Source organism: Epargyreus clarus, unplaced genomic scaffold, assembly GCF_041222505.1.
Source record: "Epargyreus clarus isolate Ecla_fem2 unplaced genomic scaffold, WU_Ecla_fem_2.2 ptg000002l, whole genome shotgun sequence".
Lineage (NCBI taxonomy): Eukaryota > Metazoa > Arthropoda > Insecta > Lepidoptera > Hesperiidae > Epargyreus > Epargyreus clarus.
Window position 1 is genome coordinate 555,002 of NW_027332210.1, and position 23,878 is coordinate 578,879.

General features: G+C 35.6%; 1 protein-coding gene across 1 annotated transcript; it reads right to left on the minus strand.

Annotated features, from left to right (window-relative positions):
- Positions 1 to 2,107: 2,107 nt before the first annotated feature.
- On the minus strand, positions 2,108 to 22,812 carry lqfR (clathrin interactor lqfR). Its single transcript, XM_073077244.1, has 14 exons — positions 22,608 to 22,812; positions 17,436 to 17,637; positions 16,281 to 16,409; positions 15,642 to 15,750; positions 15,069 to 15,152; positions 14,591 to 14,672; positions 13,754 to 13,920; positions 12,848 to 13,010; positions 12,111 to 12,367; positions 11,128 to 11,262; positions 5,587 to 8,285; positions 4,636 to 4,674; positions 4,279 to 4,282; positions 2,108 to 3,736 (listed from the first exon to the last, which is right to left on the minus strand). Exons 1-14 carry the CDS (start codon positions 22,655 to 22,657, stop codon positions 3,372 to 3,374), a joined length of 4,485 nt encoding a protein of 1,494 aa, XP_072933345.1. The 5' UTR covers positions 22,658 to 22,812; the 3' UTR covers positions 2,108 to 3,371.
- Positions 22,813 to 23,878: the final 1,066 nt, after the last annotated feature.

The following is a 23,878-nucleotide window of genomic DNA, read 5'->3' on the forward strand; positions in this document are numbered from 1 at the left end:
TTTTTGAATCGATTAACTAATTAGCAAAATGCAGTGATAGCCTAGTGGTTAAGAAACTCGACCTCTTGTATGAGAAGGTATGTGAAGTCTACCAATACGCACTTGACCAGTGCGGTGGATTATGGCCTAATACTTCGTTCTGAGAAGAGACCCGTGCCCAGAAGTGGGACTGTAGTGGATTAATGATGATGATGAACTTCTTTAAGGATATAAGGTTATCACTCATCGACGCGTCAGATGCTTACCAATCTAACAATTATACGACAGGTGAAGCGGGTATAAAAATATTCTATCGTAATTGTAATTTTAGTATAAGATTAACATCAACAACTACTCGCACGTTTCGTGACAAAATCACTTGTCACAAAATATAATAGTTAAAAGTACCTACCTCAAATACAGTTTGGTCAATTTTGTATTGTAATTTTGTAATAAAAATTTTGTATTGTAATTTTGAAGTAAATTTGAAGTTTTTACAGTTAAGTTATTATTAAAAAAGGCTTGGAACCTGTTTTCTTAAAATGTATTTATTATTTGATTCACATTTTTGGGGTATATTAGGAATGCATGCAGATTTTTAATTCACAAAATGTGCATTTCTTCGAAGAATTATTTCTAAAATTGTAAATTTATTATCATTCGTAAGCAATATTGCCACAAAACGTGCGATATTATCTACAACCAGTTTGTAAAGGTATTTTGGGTTATAATCAGTTTCACTTTTGAACGTTCAACGAAACGGATTTTTCAAAAAATCCGTTTTCAACTTCATACCTACAAAATATCAGTTTTTATACTCGTCTCAATAAAGAGTTTAATTCAAATACACGAAGAACAATCCCATGTCAAGAGTATAACACCCATTATCAATAACCAATCCATCCAATTTGTCGATCGATAGAGTCAAAGATTTGAAAATGTCTAATATGAAGAATTTTTTAAATGTCGATCTTTAATAATCAAAACATCAGATAGATAGATTATTAATAATGAGAGGAGTACGTTATTTTGAATTATTTTTAATGACACACTTTTTATAACGTTCAAAAGTATACAAATGTCTCAAAAACGGCAGTTAACAATAATTTATACCTAAGTGTGAGCGTAGTGATGTGATCGTGGAACGGAACGTTATTTCATATGCAAAACCCGTTCCAATTCACGTAAGGGATATCGGAACATACCTTTACCTTCCATTGCCTCGTAGATAATTTACTTAGAATTTATCATTTTAATTCGTATCTAGTGTAAAAATATATGTTGATTCGACGTTCACAATGTTGAGCATGCATTTAAATAAAATTGTTTAATTCAACAAAAACTAATACACGAAAAACTCAAAAATAAACTGGACAATCTCAAATAGTTGTAATTCAGAAGAAAATTGCAAAACTAAATCGAACATTTCAAAAATATGTTTCATGTTAAAATTAATTCATAATAAAATAAAATACTGGACAATAATTTAACGAAAATAATTCCATTAATAATATACAACTTTCAAAGCAAATCTGATTTATTAATTTTGCTTAAATTCGTTTATTACAATTATTTATTATTATTTTGAAACGAAACACTAAACTTACAAATAAAATCAAGACAAAAGAACTAAATTCTCAAAAATATCCAATGAACGGAATGTATAACTGAGCATTCAATTGAACCATTCATTCGTTCCCAGTCCTATTACATTCAAATTTCTGTTCAGTTAAGTTTTAATCATACAATCATTCAGTATATTTTCAAATGGGTTTATGCAATTTGTTACCTACTTTTAATTGACTAGGAGACGGCAATATTTGGTCTAGGATAGGTTGCAATTATTTTAAATTGTAATTCAATATGTCACATAAAACTTCATTTATATCTACAGACTGTAAGCGTATCAGACACGTGTCAGGGCAGAATTTTTTTTTTTCCTATACAATATGTATTAATATATCTATAGTACCTAATATGGCCGCGTAGATACGGACCGCATCTGTAAATATTATGAATATTACTGTTATATTGTATTATGTTGTCTGTATAGAAAAATACTCGTCACGGCACGTGTCTGGCACGTTCATTGCCTGAAGATAAAAATTACCTTAATTTTCAATAAAAGTTAACATATACCATAAATTTTTCCAATTTCTTACCTAGTAACCCAAAACTGCCGTGTCCCGTCACACATATAACAACTTTAAACACACAACAATAATATCGTTTGATATATTATGTTGATATGCACCACTGTACATTTGTTTGCAAGCGGTGGGCTCGGCGGCTACAGAATTGATATCCAGCACAAATGAATGGCTACCAAATATGTGCCATTTCATAATGAAAATATGTTTCTTGCTTTTTGATTTTTAAATTCTAACGGTATTCTCACCATGTCCTAAAGTCAAAAAAGTTGAGAAAAACGCAGTTTTTCGAATTATCCACAACATTATTTTTTTCATATTATATAGTTATTATTATATTACGTTTTTCTATTTACATTCAATTGTCTTTAAAATTAAAAAATACTGAATTGATTCGAAAGACACATGTGAAATATTACAACAATATTATTTGTATTGGTCATTATTTTTTATATGGGTAAATGTATGATTTAATCAACGCATATGGGTATAAAGAACTGAACGCTGATTGGCTAATACACAATATGTCTTGAATTGGGAGTATCTTGTTTAAACTTCTTCTCCATAACGAAACACCTTGTGAAGTGGTGGTAGTTATATTGACGTGATCAAAAAGTGCTGTGTAAAGAACCTATTTTGAATTTAAAAAGAAATAATTTGATTTGAACGATTGAATGAAATGAACCGGTCATTTCTACTCGACATCAACTCTGTGGTCACCACCTATACAACTAAGGATTATCAAAACCGTATAAAACCTTCCAAGTCCATTGTGGTAACCCACCATTTACATTACAATTAATTAATAACAACTATTTCTGTGCAATTGATTGAGATATAAATTTTAATCTTAATTGGTTGTTTTAAATCTGACTACTAATAGTATTATAATTTCAACGTGTCTGTGTGTCTGTCTGTTTGTTTGTAACATCGTAGCTCCTAAACACATGACCCAATTTTGAATTAAAGGTTTTCGTTTAAGTTTTTTTGTTTGAAAGGTCAAATCACCTTTTACATTCATTAATTGTTTGTTCTTACCTATGATTAATGAAAATCTGTTGACATGTTTTAATATTTCCTTTGTAGTTGTTTTTCTTCGAATTTTTATTTTAAGTTTTCTTGAATTTAACAACTGTGTTTATAACAAAATCAAGAATAAAATCCACAATCAATTTATATCCCAATCGATTACCAAAGAACATCAGCTCAGCCGTTCTGGCACGGATCGGCCATCATCTGATATCATTGGAGAAGGTTCTGATTGGTGAACGAAGGCTTTATATTGTTGTTGATATTGCTCTGCGGCACGAAGTTGTTGTTGGGCGATTGCCATCCCATCGCTGGGAAACCTGGATTCATTATGTTGGGTTTATGGGCCGGACTGTTTGGGCTAGACTTCAACTGGTTTATAGAGGGCGCTGGCCCAGCTTTGGGTGACCGCGGTGCCAGGAGGTTGTCTACATCAATGTTGATAGCGCCTGTCGTGTCAGCCCACGTGGCGCCTAGTTTCGTCTTTGTTGTGTTTGTTGTGTTGCTGTTCTGTTGTTGTTGTTGTTGTTGTTGGTTGGAGGGAGTGATCGGCTGCAGCAGCGAGACCGGTTGAATACCTGTGATGTGTTTAAAAAATTATTACATAGCTTAATTATTATTACGGTACATAATTATTTTTCAATAGTTACCTGCACATGTTGCTTCCTGCTTAAATTACTTAAACCCTACGACATTTCTTATAATAATAATTTATTAGTAATAGTCATAATTTGTAACATGGGCTTAGGTAATAAAAAACGTGACAGAATTATTCGTAATTATATTTTAGACACACTAATACTAATAAACATTTTTTAAAAATAGTCGAATTGTTTTTATTCTATCAATATTTCAGCTACAGAATAATTCAGATTTGACAAAATTTTAGAAGACTAATATTCTATTCATGAACAATACTTATAGCCCCTTATAGTAAGTTTTAAAAATTAGTATACATAGCACGTCCTAACGGCCAAAACTTTTACACACGACACGACGCGTCCCGACGTCGTGTAACGTTGCGACATCGTCGTGGAAATGTACGACGTGCATCGTGAAACATCACGACGTCGTGTTACGTTACGATATCGCGTCGTAAATATCTTCATCATCATCTTACCCTCCTTACTTATACATATTAATTAGGCTATGTCGCATAAGGGCGATGCAATAACCTTGCGGATACCCTCTTTGCTCAGGTCTCAAGGGGGTCGATAACCCCCGCATTCCTCATATTTTTCATAATAAAATTAAAACTATTATAATAATAAGAATTAAAATTAAGAAAATATTAGCTCCACTGTTAAATGGGCGGAGAAAATCTTTTACATGAACCTTAACACATCATGACGTCATGAAAATTGGTGATGCAACCTCGTGTTATTAATTTTATTTACTTAGTGATTTCTATCATTCATAATTGAAATAAATAGATTGACACATTATATTCACGACATTGCAACGTCACGACGTCGACACGTGTCACGATACGTCGTGTCGTGTGTATGTGTTGGCCCTAATTCTACCGAAGCGTTATCAATACGTATGTACTCAACACTAGATCTAAAACTACGCATAGTGTTCATTACTAATGTATCGAGATCAATTTTATTGTGCAATCATTTTAACTTTACCGTTGAAATTGAGTATTGAAGAATGATATTATGCGCAGACATACCACGAATTAAATTAAACTTAAATACTGTTGTATTTGAAAGAAAATTTGCAAAATAACGTTTTCTTGTGAAATTTTTGCAACTGCATATAAAGGTATCACCTGAGACGAGAATTGAATTCCGCTAGGGATTATATCGAAAAGGGGTTTTCCCATCTACTTAGCATTTATTTCTTTTACACGTGACATTTTACACATACATATTACTCGTTTTGAACTATTTTTAAACTTCAACGGAATCCTTCCAAAATCATCTCTAATCATTGTCATTAAAATATACTATTTGCAGTATATTTTATTACTTCATCAGTAAGTCACCTATAAGTTCGTTTAGAACGAACGGAACGATTTGGCTCTCAATACTTTCTCTACCTACCTACACGAAATTTATGCAAAATACACGTCGGCAAAGTTAAAATGATCACACTATCTCACATAAAAAACATGTATTCATTCAAACAAATAGTGAATTACTACTGAAAAGGCTGCCAAAAATTACTTCGTAACAGATAACCACTGTCTTCCTGAGATTACTTATTTAATCGATTTTAAATCGCTACATTATGACTCAAACGTGCATTAAAAATACATGTGACTGATCACTAGAAAACTCCTTCGAATCCTTCGAATACGCCTATCTTAAGACTACGGTGGGTTAAGAGCGAAATTACAGTAACTTTTTGAGAACTATTTATTATTAAATGTTATCGATTATTCGTATAGATTGTCGTTAATGAGGCGCATCACTTGAGCGGCGAAGAGTGCCGCCTCGGACTTAGGTCCCCCGAATCTCATTGTCAGCTCTACGTTCGATGTGCATTCGAGCAACCAATCTCTCAACTCCAGCATCACTTCGTAGAAATCTTGGTTCAAAATCGACTGGGGCAACGCTAGAACTATCGCGGCTATGATCGCAATCACGCACAGCTGAATCTTAGGGTCCGGCGAGAATCGCATGTACAGGACCATTGGCAGCAACTCCTGGCAGTATTTGGGGCATTTCGGGCAATTCTTCGTCACTAGGATAATGTTGCCAACCACGGATAGGTACTTTGCCAGGAATACGTTATCAATATCCTGTTTCAGGATATGATGGCTGAGAGTCAGCTGTCGGACTCCAAAGCCGCTTATCAGGGGATAGAAAAAGTGATCTGCGACTGGTGCGAAGAGATTCTTCTTCGCTCTGGCAAACGGATGGGGGCGTCTAGAGTGGAAATATCTAGTTTTGGTTATCAATCGACGTCGAATAATCTCTTCGGCTGGCACTTCTTCACTTGGCTGAGCGACTTGAACTGTATTATCGGGCGGTGGGGGCTCGCTCTGAGCTCTCACATCGGCGATCCTATTCGCCGCTTCGGACAAAACGTCCAACATGAAGACTTTTGTCGCTATGGAGTACCTTCCAACATCCATATGAATCTCTTTGCACAGATGTTGCGCACATATCGCTGGATGACTGCAGACAATAGCAACAGACGTATTGAATTTAATCGAATCGAAGTTCTCCACGTGATATTTCTCCTCCAAATGCACGAACAGATCGAGTAATTCAATAGCGAGCCTCGAGTCCTCGTTTTTCAGCTGGTCCACGACCAAATCTTCAGCGGAGAGGAGGCTGGCCTCGAACACCTCCACATCTTTAGCCTCCGCGACCATTTCAACCAGATCTCGCAAGTAGTTCGGCTTCTTGCGTTCCGACGTCGAAACATCATTGCTCATGTCATACGGTTCTAAATCATCATCAGAATCTAATTCCTCCTCATCTTGTCCATTATTCTTCAAAGCATCCAACTTGACGGATATGATTTGCTTCACGATTTCCTTCGTTTGTTGAGGAGTTTTCACAGCACAGGCGACTATAGTACTATGAACGGGGCGTTCACCGCCAACGACTTTGTAAGCGACATCATCAAGAATCCCCTTTAGATCGATCCGTCTAAATTTCCTCGTACACGGCTCACGATTACCATCAATCAGACATTTCGTCACAATCTCTTTTATACACTTCTCGAGTGTAACACACTTCTTCCCCATACTCCAGTAGTCAAAAACCAAGTGTTTCACCGCTTCACGATCCGTCGTATCGACTTCAGCTAACGTTTTGAATATAGTTTCGATGGTAGCCATGCCAATGCACCTAAACTCTTGGGAAATAACATCCAAATGCTTCGACATGCCCTTGAAAAGGGCTTGTTTTACGGGGAATATGTCCCAGGGCTCGTTATTCTGTGACCACATCACCACTCTGTATTTAACAGCCAATACTAATAGTAGGGACGTGTACATATGCTGTTCGATATTAGCAACATTCTTCTGTTGTACATCAGCCCATATGTTGCTGAGTTGTAAAATAAGATCCGACATCAACTTTACGGAGTTGCAACTCGTCGATAGATAAAACATGAGGTTCTCTTGCAACGCCGTATTCGTATAGTCCGTTGCGGCGACGTTAAACGGTATCTTGTACGTGAGGATCTCGCCCCAATCCTTACTCGCATCCAGACTATTCCCGAGAACGTTTTCTATCGGTCTCTCAAACCCGTTGTAATCAATCGGGCATTTCCGTAACAGGATAACCGATATGCGATCTATCGCGAGCCGATTAAGACGGTGGTAGAGTTTTTGAATAAGCCTTTTCTTAACGAATTTACTTGGTTCAGTGTTTTCGGAGCCACTCCATCCGATAGTTACGTCGACTAGCTGCGAGATGGCGTTGCTTCCACTAACACAGTAACTCGTAATCACCTTTGAAATTAGATGAGCTAAGTACGCCAGATCGTATCGAGCGCCTTCGTTGTAGCTACATTCAGACATGAAGTCGATACAACGGACGATATGAAACACTAGGATGTTAGAGTAGTTATCATGAGTGAATTCCTTAGGAGTTTTCTGCTCCAGTCGATTCGCGACACGCTCGGGCAAAGTTATCAGCATCTGAACGTAACTCTCCCATTGCACCATGCGAGCGTTGATCTCGCTCTCATCTAAAATATCGCTACAATCGATCACCGACACGAAGATCATGTCGCTCCTCGCGTATTTCAATGTAATATAACCCAGCGCTTCCAACACTCTCAAATCACACTCCGATCTGAGAAACCCACACAGAAGGGACAGAATCTCGTGGCTCGTATCGAAACTTTCCTCCAATATAAACGCCGCTGGGACTTCGTGAACGAAAATCGGCCACTGGGGCAACACAATCCTGACGATTGTCGAGAGTAACTGCAGGTATACATCCATAACCTCCTTATCAATGATCTTAGCGTCCAATCCGCAGAGTTTTTGCGTAGTGACCGCCCCGGGAAGGTACTGAAGGGCGTTGCGTAGGGCCTTGCGGAGGACATCGGCGTCGCTCTCGCACCTGAGCGGTGTGGCTTGTAGGACGAGGTTGCACTGGCTGGAAGCCTCGCGAAGCGCTCGCTGGGTGATGCTGTAGGACTCCCCGGTCTCTGTAAAGATAAATAGCTCAATGTGCCCAGAGTAAATGATGTACATGGTCCGAAGCGAAATGGATGGAGGAGCTGGGTTGTTCCTTAAATATCAATTTCGTCCTCGATACTACCTATGCTGTATTTTAATGGAATTTTTCAATGTTTTTTTTATGAAGAATGGATATGGATCCAATCTATTTGAGTCAGTTCCTTTCTATGTAACATTTTTGGTTTATTTCCATATGCAAAAGGTTTTTATTTGATATAATTATGTAGAACTATTAATATTTAAGGAATTGCAACATAAATGTCTCCAAGTGGTACAATCGCTTAACAAAATCGAATAAAATAATCCTTTCTATGTAATTTTTTAAATACTGAATTTCTTCAAAATTATTCCAATATAGTCCAATCTTTCGTAAAAAATGTTTAGGCGATTGTACCAAAATACTTCATTCGAAATATTGCTAAGACACTATAATCTTAAACAAGAAGCAATAATAATAAACTTTCACCACGATTTTTTTAAATTACACCAAAATAAACCCTTAACATTTGCTTGTGTGCAAGATAAGAGTAGAAGACACGATTGCCTGTATGAACCAATTCTCTGTAGGATTAAAATATTTCAATGTGGCACGAAGTTGGGCGCACAGATGTAACACATATTTTTATGTCTTGTTTCGTCAATTGGTCGTTTGCTTAATTAAAATTGGTTTAAATGCATAAAAATATTTTATTTCATTGTATTCTAGTTAATAACTCACAAAACTATTAGAAGAACTAATAGTATTTTATAAAAATCTTGATGAAAGTTGGAATATAATATAGGAATTTTCATGCCGCATTTAACAAGATATAAAATAAATTCTGTTCAACTTTATCCATCGTAACATACAAAACACCAATATCTGAACAGAGCAGATAAGAAATATAAATAATAGACAGTTCCAGTATATAATATTTTTGTGAAACACAAAATAATTTCATTAACTAACATTTCGCGGAAATTTTAAGATATTTTGACTAAAAAATCCATTTTTTGATTTAGTTTTTAATGAAAATTGTATTTATGATATACATATATTTTATTATTAGATCGCCGAGATTTAAGAAGTAAATGTGGACCTGATAATACCCAAGAAATAAACGAATTAATTGACACTCCTACTTCTAGTTTCGAAAAAAAAGTAAAATAACTATTATCGCATTCCGAATTAAAAAAATGTAAATTAATATCAACAAAAAATACATAAACATCCTGGAATATTATATAATTGCAACTGTCCGTAAACAACACTTAATATTAAGAATATAAAAATCTATAAGTTTTCAGCCACATGTATTTTTAAAAACCTGGAGTCAAAATACAAAGTAAAAATAAAATAACGGAAATCATAAACTTAAAAGAAAATAAAAATATGATATGTTTAAATACGACGTTTTTCTAATAAAATAAAAGTGAAATAGTGGGCTCGAACAGATCCTCCTATCACCATAAATCTCGACAGTAGCGTCGCCTATCGGGTCCAAAAGTATCCTATCTTTCAAGCTGGAATCATACACACTACCAAAATTATATTGAAACCGGTTGAGTGGTTTCGGAAATTTGCGAAACACATTGACACGTGATAAAGTTAATATTGTAACAAGCAATAATTAATTTTTTTTTGGCAGCCTTCCCCTTATTTATTTCCTCTTAGTTATCGTAACGATAATTTAATTTTTATATCAAAATCCCGATCAGTTGTTTTCTAAACACACAAACCCCTGAATAAACATTTTTATATACTTGGAATAAAAAGATCTGAAAATGTGAAATTCGCAACAAGTCTTAAGAAAGTTTCATACACCACAATTTGCTTAAAATAATTTAATGTACCTAAATTATTAATAACGTATTCATTACGAACGCTAATCTAACGTATTTCGCAGCTATTCGATATTTTGTTATATAAAAGTAGCAGAAAAAACACAATAAAAAACGTCAAAATAACTTAAATAACAAAAAATAAATAATAACAAAATATAATACTGCAGCACAAATAAAAACCTAATTGTATTTATTTTAATTTTATCAATTTGCTCTCCTCGTAAAACATTTTGTTATTGTGGTGCAGTATGCAAAATAAAATACAAATTATTTTTAAGAACTTTTCTTTGTAACTCAATTCTTTTCTTTCACGACACATACAGAAGGACCTGTATTGTACATAATGTTCTTTATTCATAGATGAAATAAATACTTATATAATGTAATGAAAAAATGGATATAAAAATATGCACGGACAAAAAATATAAGAGAAAATAAACAAAATTAAAAGCGGACGTCACAGACATAATAAAGAATAGTTTTTTCAAAAAATTGTCACAGAAAATTTTCTCATTCGACTTGATAATATGAAAATATTGTCACATTATGTAGAACAGATCCTCCATAAGAAATATAGGCCTTAGTATGAGTATACAATACGAAAAACGTATTCGAGATATTATGCACATATTATATACACAACACGATAAAGATAGTAAATATTGCGATAACGATATAATACGATTTCGTAACTACAATATACGATACGACAGATATAGTAAACGATTTGATAAAAAAGTGTATACGACTTTATAACGATAGTATCGATATTATATCGATTGTAGACGTCACGATAAAGATAGTACATAAAACAAGAAATTTAACGTGTTTCTTAACTTTCTTTTTTATTTAAAAGAAGTCTTACTTAAATCATTTATCCCACACAGAAATAAAACAATACCGATAGTATACGATGATAGTATACAAAAACTAATTTCGTATTGTAAACCCAAACTGCACCATCAATGTATATATTCTCGCTCTCACCTTGTGTGATGGGTTGTAGTGTAGTACTCCCGAACTGGCCGGTGAGGGAATCCAAATCACTGAAGGCCGACGGCATCGGGGATGACAGTGGGGGTGACAGCTCGCTGAGAAGATCCAGGTTCGATGCTGGCGGCGCTGGAGTTGCAAACGAATGGTATATTATTTTTTTGTCATAGACTGTTGTGGACTAGTAAACTCTATTACGTTAAAAATGTATATTTTTGTAAGAATTATTGTTATTTCATTCTTATAAAAATATACGAGTTATACGAAATATAATAGCATGATATGATATGAGCATGCAGTCCATATGATATAGTAAGACTTGCCCATAACATTTATGACCGGTTCTATGTAGAACAGGGATTCTACCTAAAATCAATCACAGATGCATTGCCATTCGTTAGGACTAAAAATCAACTCAGGTGCATTTTAGTTCTAGTATGCTTTCAGATAACCATAACCATGAATATAAGAAAAATGTATTTTCTTTCAAAATAAATCCTTTCCTTTATATCGTTATCTACCCTTACATTCCAGCATTGAATCCTAATAAACGACTCTAACAAAAGACACTTTTTTTTTATATTACAGGACATTTGGCAACACTGCATCAACTGTCATAAAATTGGATATTAAAACATATTAATTTAACGAACCTTTCATTTCTTCACTTGCATTGTACCAAACATTGTAAATTATTATTAAATAATTTGTCAAATGATATAGGTCTAAATTGGCTCAATAAAGATTTTTATTATTTAACTAGCTGACTCGGCAAACGTTGTGTTGCCATATAAATAAAAAAATGTTAAGGGCGAACAACCCTTATCAGTTCGGGGTATGAAAAATAGATAGTAGCCGATTCTCAGACCTACTGTATATGCATATAAAATTTGGTGAAAATCGGTAAAGCCGTTTCGGATGAGTACGGTAACTAACATTGTGACACGAGAATTTTATATATAAGATTATTTACTTACAGTTAGTAACCGATAAGCTATTGAGGGATAGATCCAAGCTTGTCGGCTGGTTGGATGTCGCCGGTAGACTACTCGGCTGCAGACTGACTGGCTGCAGGTTAACTGACTGCAGGCTTGAAGGCTGCAGGTTCGATTGTGAAGCCGTGAAGGCGCTGAAGTCGGCGAAGCCGTCCGCGTTGGGTTCCGGCGGCGAGCTGAAGGCGTTTGTGAAGTCGCCGAAGTCGGCCTCTTTTACAGCTGGTTTCGGCTCGTCGGCCCTGGATTATTTATTTTATTAGACAATTATCATTATTATCGACATATTTTCATGCATCTGTTTTGCAGGGATTTACGTACAAAAGTGAATCAGACCGTAGTCCATCTAGCTGACCAAATGCAATTCAGTGAACTTCAAACTTATTTTGTACAGAATTTTCAAGTATAATTATGACTAAGCTTCCTTCCCCGTTAAAACAAATAATAATTCATATGTTATATTCACAGAATATCGAATAATCTAAGGTGTCCTGAGTTCGAACTTCGAACCCCCAAATTAAGGTGTCGAATCTAAAACCACTAGTGTATAACGTATGTTAAAACTTCATTAAAAATAGTTCTCAAAAATGTTTTCAAATCTGCCAATTTGCACTTGGTCAATACGGTGGCAACCTATCCTAACATAAACTCCTTTCACTTTCTAAGGAAACCTGTGCTCAATATGCAAACAGCAATATATCGAACAAATATTTATATCTTACCTGGGATCAAAATCATCTTCAGGCAGTATCCCGCTGTTACTGGGCGATGGAGCTGGACAGGTCTTGAACAGGTCATCGAGCAACTCCTGGGAATTGTTCTGGGCTGTTGGAGCCGTCGTGATGGGCGATGGAGAGCTGGCCTTGCCGTATGACGCCGCTGCACCTGGAATGGTGTTAGAAATACTATTTATTTATTTATTTGTTCAATAATGTGTTTAGTTTTTTGTTTGAATGAAGGCATGATCATTTGGTGTTTAGTTCATTCATTATTTCGTTCATTTATATATGAATGAAATTTTATTCGCTGATTTCAAATCCCAAGTTGTAAAAAGGTAATTATTTAAAAATTTGTTTGTTATTTTATTTGGTTTTTAATTCGTTCATTCTTTCTTTCTTTTACAAGTAAATTAACATTTTTGACAAATTTCAATAACTATTTATAACTGTCTCCTCGCCCATAAAAAAAGTAAGTTAAATTTTTATTAAGTAAAATTTTAAACTTCTAAATAATCCTTGTAATATTCATTGAGTAACTTGGAACATGGTAGTCTTATCGATAAACTTTCAGAGTTGACTCAAAGTAATTAAGGCGGACCGTTTGATTTGCAGGGAATGTGTCGCGGGATCCCGTACACGACCGGGATTACTCCACCACATAGTATGCGGGATCCTTATATCCTGGTATTGCAACCCCATTGCTAGTGTAGCGACTTCCCGCTACTCGTCAAGAGGTGGCGCCACGAGTATTCTGAATTACGCTATCGGTTTTCTCAACATATCGAACATATACAAGTTCCTAACTGAGACCGTCGAAGCACGGCCGCTTCCGGACATGATCGTCTAGCCCGGTGGGAGATCTCAAGTTGCTAAACTAAGCAAAAATTTCATCACAAGCACGATGGTTACCGAGATCAATCTTCTTAACAGGCGTGCTGGGTTTATTCCTCGCGGGGCTGCGGAGGGAGATGCTGAGCGGCTTGTCTCTATCCCTTTCGGCCCTTTCCACACGCTCCACGCGGTCCGAGCGAGGAGGACTGTCCTCTATAGCCTCCGCGTCACGGTATACGTTCTCCCTGAAACATGGTAGAAATTGGATTAGGAAAACTGAAAAGTTGACAAAATGTCCATTAAAACAGTTATTTATTACAATGCATCTCATCTCTTAGCGAAGAATGCTATTTTTAAATTCTTTAAACAATGTCAAACGCTTATCAACAACATGGTTTCCATTATTTTCTGACAGCGGCAATGAGAATGAAAAATAGATGGAAATAATTTCTCAGTATTTTTTTTATTCATTTATTATATTTGTGCCTTATCATCAAAAAATGACCTTAATTGACACCATACCAGTGGCCACAATGAAACGTTAAGTATTATGATGGATAGCAATCATTTAACGATTAGCTCATAACCATTACCAAATAGAATGTAGTATAAATAGGCTCATATGGTATTAAAAAGCATATTTCTTAATTATTACATATAACATTTCTTGTTATTTACCCCAGCTAAGATAAAGTCCGACCTTAGGTTGGCCACAAATGCATTGTTGAGGTCAAGATACACTATCCTCAGATAATTATATGTCTTTTATCAGACCCTTCAAACTGGAACACAGCAACACTCAGCACAAATATTATTAGACAGAAATAGGAGTGGTAAAAATTCTTCCTTTCACAAAAAGTTTTACCATCTTAAATAGAGTTGCTAAGGGGTTGATAAAGAGCTAATATTACTAACTTATGAGGTTTCCTGTGACCGTAGTCGCCATCAGAGTCTTCCCTCTCGTAATCATCTTCATCGTTTCGCTCTTTAGGCTCCTCTGTAATAAATTAATAATTCACAAAATTCGTATTATTAAATTATACTAATGTTTCATATGTGAATAGTATATATTATTATCGTGATCGTGATCGAACTCAAACATTTTCTCGTTTTCATAGCACGTTAGTTAAATTGTGTGAAGTTATTAAGTTTTTGTTTTTAGTTGAGTTTGTTAAAGTTTTTTGTTAATTTTATTTTATTTTTATTTGGGAAACATACAATATTTAATACATACAGTAACTTTCACATAGACATAACAAACATCAGCAAAGTTTGTTAAGGTTTACAATACCTGTAATCGTATTTTGACAGTGACATTTCTTTGTTTACATTTTGGACACCTAATTATGAATCAGACTATAGATAGGTTATCAACATCGGGTGACTATCATACCCCAGTTAGTGTTACGATCGCTGTACTCTCCCCAGCCGCCGGAGCCGCTGCGCATGCCCATCACCGCCGCGTCCGACGACATACCTGCACATCATCATCATCACCATTTTCATCATCATCATTATCATAATCTAAATATGTATAACTCAAAGGTGACTGACTGACACAGTGATCTATCAACGCACAGCCCAAACCACTGGACGGATCGGGCTGAAATTTGGCATGCAGGTAGATGTTATGACGTAGGCATCCGCTAAGAAAGGATTTTGATCAATTCTACCCCAAGGGGATAAAATACGGGATGAAAATATTACTTCGTAACGCATGCGAAGCCGCGGGCAAAAGCTCGTCATTCATATATTTGTATGTAAAAACAAGCGTTCGTAAAGTTGACAATATACAGGACGATCGGATTTTTAAAACAATATTAAAAATCATTTTTTTAGCAGGAATTAAATTAATAGTTATATTTAAAAGAAACACACGCAGTACTATATTACGCAATCTGATATAAATAGTGCCTTAACTTATAAGAGTATCAGACAAACTATCAGATACAATACGTTAACTTACCAATATATTTGTCCTTGTTCTTCTTAGCCTTCTTCCTCTCCTCTCGAAGTTTCTCATCGTCCTGGATGAAGTCGATCAGCTCTCGCACTTTGTGCCTCACGTTGATACCCTGGTGATTACGTTACATATAGTAACTATAAATAAATATATCCTAAATGCCTAAAATTTACCACATGGCAATCATAACTATGAAAGTTGGCCTCTCTCTTGGAGGTCCACGATCTATATCTTATTCACTTATGATTTTTCAAAGTTATGTGCGTATTAAACATTGATTATCAATTTACTGTAACAATGAAGGAAAACATTGGGAGGAAACCCACATCCCTGAGAGTTGATTAAAAAAATGTTCTCAAAAGGCATGTCAAGTCCCAATGATGGGCACAGGGCTTCCTCCAGAGTCACAGGAGTTTATAGCCCAGAGCCACAGCCAGAGAATTATTCTATCGTGCTGGCCAAATGCCAATTGATAGGCTTCACACAATAATTTGTAATACGCACATAACTTTGAAAAATCGGAGATTCGTGCCTGAGATATGAATTTCGGACCCCCCGAATGAGAACCCGACTTACAACCACTACTCTATCAGAACCTTCAATAATTTACATAAGTGATACCTGATAACAATGATTACATACCTGGTCCTTGCCCATGTCATCCACATAGGTGTAGTTTTCCAGTGACCTCAGGTCGTAGATGTGTTCCCGTGCTGACGTCACAACCCTCTCTGAACCGTTTCGCACCAGGTAGCTTAGCAGGAGCAGGCACTGTGGAAAGAAAACATTGATGACTTAACATAGAAATTATAGGTTTTAGAAACTCTATTTCCCATTAAGAATTATACAATTCACTCACATGAGAAACTTAAATATTACATAATATAAATTAAGAAGAATAATATGAGAATGTTGCTTATGACAATAAAATTGTAGAAATTAAAGATTCTAAACTAAAATTAAAGTAGCAAACAAGCATGCAGACCACCTGATGGTAAGTGGCTACTGCCGCCCATGGACATCTGTAATCAACCCCAGATAGAATTAGATATTCCTACCTGAGGTCGGCCGCAGATGCGCCGCTACCTCTGAGGACTAAGCTGGAAAGCCTCGGAAAAGTATGTCTCCATTACCACACCCTTCTTATTAGGCAGAAACAGGTGTGGCGGAGGTGCCACCGGAGTCGCATCACAAACGAACTACTTTCAAATAATAGAATTATGTAACTACGATGTTTTTTTCTAAACTAGTTAGCTATAGCGTGGCTAGCGGGAAGGTGGCTAGCGGGAGCTCCTGCTGCCGGTCGGCCCCCACGTCTCGTCCGACGTCGCCTTGCGGACCTTGCCCTATGCTTGCCTTTCATCGAAAGGTACCCAGTGCCGTGGGAGCGACACAGGTTTATGTGGGATTCTTACTGCACTAAAACCCCCCGGTGGCCGTCCTCGGCGCTGCGTAAAGGACTCTGGGATCTCCAAAGGAACGCAACTTGAGTCCTCTTTGCGCGTTGCCCCGTCGGGCTTCGCCCAGATAAGCATGACTCTCACCATACCGTCTGGTGAACACGACGGTATGCGACCACGCATATCGCCGTCCTTCCCAGGGTCGCTGGCCGTTCCTCGGATTCATCGAGCTCCCACTCTTGCCACCCACAACCCCGGAAGCCCCTTTTAGTCGCCTCTTACGACAGGCATCATACTCATACTCATACTCATACCATAGCCTTATTCTGGTCCCGGAACTACAGGGACATGCCCTATGTTTGTCTGCTACTCCTATAAAAAAAAGTCACCTCCTCACCTTGTAAGTCCGGCGCCAGTGCGACCTGTTATCATGCAGCATCCGCCGCCACAGCATCGACATCACCTCCGGGAAGTGCTCGTACGTGAAGGTGGCGAGCGCGAGCTCCTGCATCTGCTGCCCGGTCGGCCCCCACGCCTCGTCAGACGTCGCCTCGCGGACCTTGCCCTCCACCTCCGTGTAGTTCATTACTACGTTCGTCCTGTGGATACAAAAAGCTGCTCAAATACGTGATTCTTACAAGCATTCATCCCACTTGATTGTGAGTGGCAAGTGCTGCCCATTGACATCTGTAACCAACGCCAGATAGGAATCCAATACTATCTGAGGTCTATCACAGACGCTTTGCTACATATTATCGGGCCTATAAAAGAGTTTCATTACAAATAAAGCGTTTCAAGTTGAAGAAATTTCGTTCTCAGGGGTAGCAACGCATCTGTGGTCGACTTCAGGTCTCTAATCCTTTCGGTGATTGAGTCACCACCACGTCTAAATCTGCCTTTTAATACTAGCGCTTAAAATATGACTTATAAAAGTTAATATGGAGCCATACAGAGGTCTTGCTTGAAAAGGGATTTTCTTACAATATCCGCTAAAATACATTAATGACTATTTTTCAGCATTTAAGCTCTACTTTCCTTATCTATTTATGTGCCCTTGGTACCCATAAAACAGAAACCATATCGTGAGGCTAATTATAGAATGTGTTTATCTTTACTTTTACTTTTAGAAAGCTACATTATTCCATAGGCGATGCGGGTCAAATCGCTTGTTATAATATTAGGCAGTCATGCATACAACTGTTAATAGACACTACAGCCATAGATTAGTAAAGATACTTCGCCGCCTTGAAATTGAATGAAGCCACAAACGGCTTATTAGTAAGTTCTTTTTTTGAATTCTTGACAAATAAAACATTTTTAGAGAAAATTTACGAATAAATAACTAATACTGCGTAATTTACATAATAAATAAATAATTATTTCAAATATTTTAGGGACATTTTAGCACGGAAACGTAGAAAAACTTTTTTACGCAACTATTTCAATTGTCAAAACTGGGTACATTTTCTTGTTAGGAGTGAGTAATCTTTACTTATCTATGACTACAGCATTCTGTATTAGTCTTATTACAAGTATAGAGGCGCGATTTCTGATATAAGGAAAATACATGTATGTCGTTGACTTTATGAGTTGAATAACATTAGAGGCTCGGAGTAATTACAAGTTTTTATAAATTTGCAAAGTATGTTCAGGTCAAATCTTGCAAGTTAAATTTGACCCACGTTCCGGTGAACGATTGAGCTGAAATGTTGTATGCATATGTAGATCGGATGGCAATATTTTTATCATTTAAGAGCTTGTTTTTAAAAACATTGTTAAAATATACGGTGAACAGTCTAACAAGCTAACTCTATTGTAATCATAAATTTAATAGTAAATATCCTTATGTTGGTGAAATGCACAATGGAAAAATAGTATTTCACAACTAAGCTAGTCTACATCAATACCGTCTACCTACATATAGTTACTACGAATGTGTTGGCGACATTAACACACTCTACGTAAATTATTATTCTTAGGTAAAAAAAATGTCTTCAGTCACGAAACCATCTGTTAATACGCACATACATTTAACAGTATTCCAATAATGCATCTTAAAACACCGCTACCTTGCCGTAAAGAGAAAGGTTACGCCAAGGTTACTTGTGTAAGGATTACACAAAAACTAGAGATAATAGCTAAAGTATTTGGTGTGTAATCTGCATTGGAGAACACTAGACACGCTGCCCCAATAAGAATTTGAGTCGCATAATCTTATATATAAAAATCTCGTGTCACAATGTTAGTTACCGTACTCCTCCGAAACGGCTTTACCGATTTTCACCAAATTTTATATGCATGTTCTCAGTAGATCTGAGAATCGGCTGCTATCTATTTTTCATACCCCTAAGTGATAAGGGTTGTTCACCCTTAATATTTAAAAAGGGGTCAGCTAGTAATAAATACAATAGCTTGCCCGGTAGTTGAAATATGACCATAATCGTAAATATATCCTAATTTATTATTATTGGTAACGTTAAATGCACGTGCTACATGCACAAAAGTAATGATAGCCTAGTAGTTAAGAAACTCGGCATCTTGATTGAAGTGTCCGATGTTCAAATCCCAAGCACCTCTGATCTGTCAAAGTTAAGTGCTTATTAGAAATTAATTATCACTTGCTGAAAACGGTGAAGTAAAACATCGTGGGGAAACCTGCTCTTGGCCCGCGCAGGGACTACGGCCTAATCCTTCTCATTCAGAGAGGAGACCCCGTGCCCAGCAGTGGGACAGTAATGGGTTGATGATCATGATGATAATCCATATTATTGTGCTACTTGAATTTACAAAGGATGCATTTGCAAAGGATGCAAAGGATGCAAAGGGTAAGCATTATATAATGCGTATAATATGTTCTATCCCATTCTCTCATAAGCTTAATCCTATAAAGGATCCTATATGCGTTTCATTTTATATCTTAGGTGTCAATTTTTCTTTTCATTAAAGTGATTTTCATAAATAATTACACATGTAAGGCTATAATAAAAAGTAGTTGTCTTGTAGTGATAAGTAGTTTCCACTTAACATTATATTTGTATTACAAAATAAATCCATTACATCAGAAAGATTAACATTCAATATGATTACTTCTTATCTGTATCAATTATTTAGTAACTAATCTATAATAAATATAAATGCATATACATTTATACTATATGTATATATCCATATATATCAAAATGAATGTTTGTCTGTATGTCCTTTATAGAATCATAAACTATGCATTTGATCATGTGATGATCTTTAGCAAAGTTGTTGTGCATTAACCCGCAAAGGTTTCTGAGTTGGTACGACCGATTTTCGACAGATGGCGCCACTGTCGTTCCAATGAAAGTACATGTTTTCAGTTATATGTATGTCATGTTATTTTATAAAAAAGGGGGCAAATCCAACATATTCATTGCACTAAAATATTTTTTAAAAAATATATTTATCTAAAAGAATAGTTCAGGCTTAGTTAGCTCAGGTTTCCAGCTTAGGTTTCCTTAAGTATAATAATACAACATATTAATGTTGATAAAACAAGAATTATCCCATTTTAAGGAAAATGTTTAATGTTATATGATTCTACGAAACGGAACAGTGACACCAATAATGTACATATTTAGGTAAATGTTAATCAAACTTAAATAGTATTATGAACCAATGGATAGGATTGGAGTCCCATCTGAGGTCAGCCATAGATGTGTAACTTAATGAGAATAAATGGAATCATATGACTGGCTTCTCACATGCTAATTTGTCCAAACAGTCGCCCAGACAAGATACCTGTGTTTTAATACATTCTATATGGATATGATTACTTGCGATATGGCTATACCAACGCAGTGAGGCCTTAATCTGCTGTGTCCTGGTTTGAACATTGTTATAGAGCAGTTGTTTAGTATTTTCAGGTCAGGAAGATAAATATCTCAAGCATTTCTATAAGCAAATAAAATTGTGAAGTATCTATCAATCATGTGATAAGCCTGTTTTGCAGAGAATTTGCAGTCTCACTATTAAGACTTCATAGAATGTAATGTAGGTTGTTTTATATTAATAAGCAAAAGCTTATCATTTATAATTTGACAAGATGTATAGTCCGCATAAAACTGCCAGTCTGCTCTGAATATAGAAATGAATCGCGTCGCCATAGCAAATTGTATGACTACACCTGCTGGCTACAACTTCAGAGAAGTTTTACTGACATTTAAAATTGTACTCTGGATTACATGGGTTTTTAGTAATAATATGATATTTTGACATGACAAACAGATTTTTTTTTTAAAAATATTTGCAGAAGAGCAGGCAGTCCGCCTAATCGTAAGTGGCTACTGCCGCCCATGGACATCTGTAATCAACCCCAGATAGGATTACATAATTCTACCGGAGGTTGGCCACAGATGCGCCGCTACCCCTGAGGACTAAGCTGGAACACCTCGGAAAAGTATGTCTCCCTTACCACGCCCTTCAAAACGGAACACAACAGCGCCTAACACTGCTGTTAGGCAGATATAGGTGTGGCGGTGGTGCCGCAAGAGTCAAACCACAAAGGGTTCTACCACCTTCAAAATTAATTTATTTGCATAAATTAAATGATCATATCCATTTATTTTAATATAGCAATGTCATCATAGATTTGTTTGATCTGCCGCTTGGTGGTCTACAAATATTTGTTTATGTATTAACCAATTAGGTTTGTTATATAACATATAGAGATATATAACCTAGAAAATAAAACATTAACATTTAATTTGTACAACTTAAATCTGTAAAAAACTGTACTGAAAGCAATCATACTAACAAAAACTGATTACTTAAATATGACTATCTATAAAATCTTAAGTTTAAGATGAGTTGAAAGCATAATAAAGCATTCTTAAGTATTTAATTGTACTCATTAGTGATTATTTGTACTATTTTTCAGTATTTCAAGGTCCTTTCTGTATTTGTTTACAAATGACATTGCACAAAAGCCGTTAAATCACAATTTGCAATTCATGCCAATATCCTTCATCAGACAAAAGTCTATTCAATAGCTTCACAAAAATAACAAGTACAATGTTAAAAATAACTACCAAAATATATTTAGAATACCACTGATTATATTGTATTTAATACATTATGATATGAATTGTAAAGTGTATAAAGTAGTTATACTCGTATTGTCGTAATGTCACTTGTCTTAACGATAGTTAATTAGACACTCGATGTCATCGGAAATTGGTATGGACGCTGGGAATACCAGTCTAACATTGTATTCGACGTAAAATCCCTGTCTACATAAAAATAGTATTGTAACGACCAATACAGACGAAAAAGTACCAAGATTAAGCGAGAATTACACGGAACAAGTCCTTGATCGAGTAATTTCGGAGTCTTGATAAGTCACTCGCATTGAAAACTCGTTTTATAATCAAAATTGGAAGGGACCGACACCAGTTGAATTCCGAACTCACAACCCACTAACTCCAAGACAGATTTACGCTAATAAGCCCACACACAGCCCCGGACAGGACAACTAATTTGCTAGATTAACGTATGAAAGATACATTAGCATAAAATTAAGAGAAATATTGCGCCTACTTACACTTTTTCCGCCAACTCTCGGACCTTCCACATACTTATAAAACGATCCATTTCACTGCACTTTTATCACCAGTCGTATCAAAAACAATATCACTGCAACATCCAGTGAGATATTATAAAAATTAACTCAAAACGCGAGCTGATGATTTGGCTGACATTCTTGCAAAATGGCGAGCGGAGTGGACGAGTGTTACCAGTATCGGCATTAATATATTTTTCGTTCAAAATCGCTTTTTTATCCGGTTATTAATAAAATAAAATTATATCAGTTTTATTCAAATACATTACAATATGCGAACAAAATTATGAGCGTTAATAATTAAGATGAAATAAATAATAAAAATAAAATTTTAAAAAACATATAACTAAATACACACATTTTTAATACTAGCAATAGTTACATTAGTTTATTAGTTCAGCATCGATTTGTAGTTTTAAAAACTGTTTTTGAAATCTATACAAAATATCATTTTTTACAATTTTTGTCCGTCTGTTTGTTCTGGCTAATCTCTGAAATGGCTGGACCGATTTTGACGTAACTTTTATTGGCTGGTAGCTGATGTAATATTTTATGTTATGTATATTGTTAGATTTCTTTTTAATACGGGTGAAACCGCGGGGCACAGCTAGTGATAAATAAAAAGGGACTAGAGGTTTTTTTATTATGATAATGAAATATATTTAAAATAATTAAAATGAATCTACCGAAAATTCAAAAGTTTATATACTCTGAACACAACAAATGCAGGTATGAAAGTCAAAATCTCATACCTTTTGAAAATTTTCTATGCATGCTCTATGCATACCAGAATAAAACAAATATATAAAATATGTAGTTTTTATTACTTGCATTACTATTTATTTTTTACAACTTTCATACATATAAAAGCCTTAGTTCAATATTATAATCCAATGTATTTTAATATGAGCTCTTAGTACATAAAATACAATGTTAAGAATTTTAATTCTGTACTCTTATCCATGTATATACATTTCATACTAACTGCATTATTTGAAAATATTTCACAACCCCTATCTGTATCTTTTATTTAATGTGTTATAGTTCGCACCAAAATGCTAGTCCGCTCTGAAGTTGTTGCAAGCAGGTGTAGTCATACAATTTGCTATGGCGACGCGATTCCTTTCTATATTCTATATCTGGACTATACAAAAATATAAATGATCATTAACTACATAATAAAATCCTTGAAGCAGATATATTTTACACTAATCTTGTAGCCATAAATAAGCCTCTAGTCAATATTATCTTAC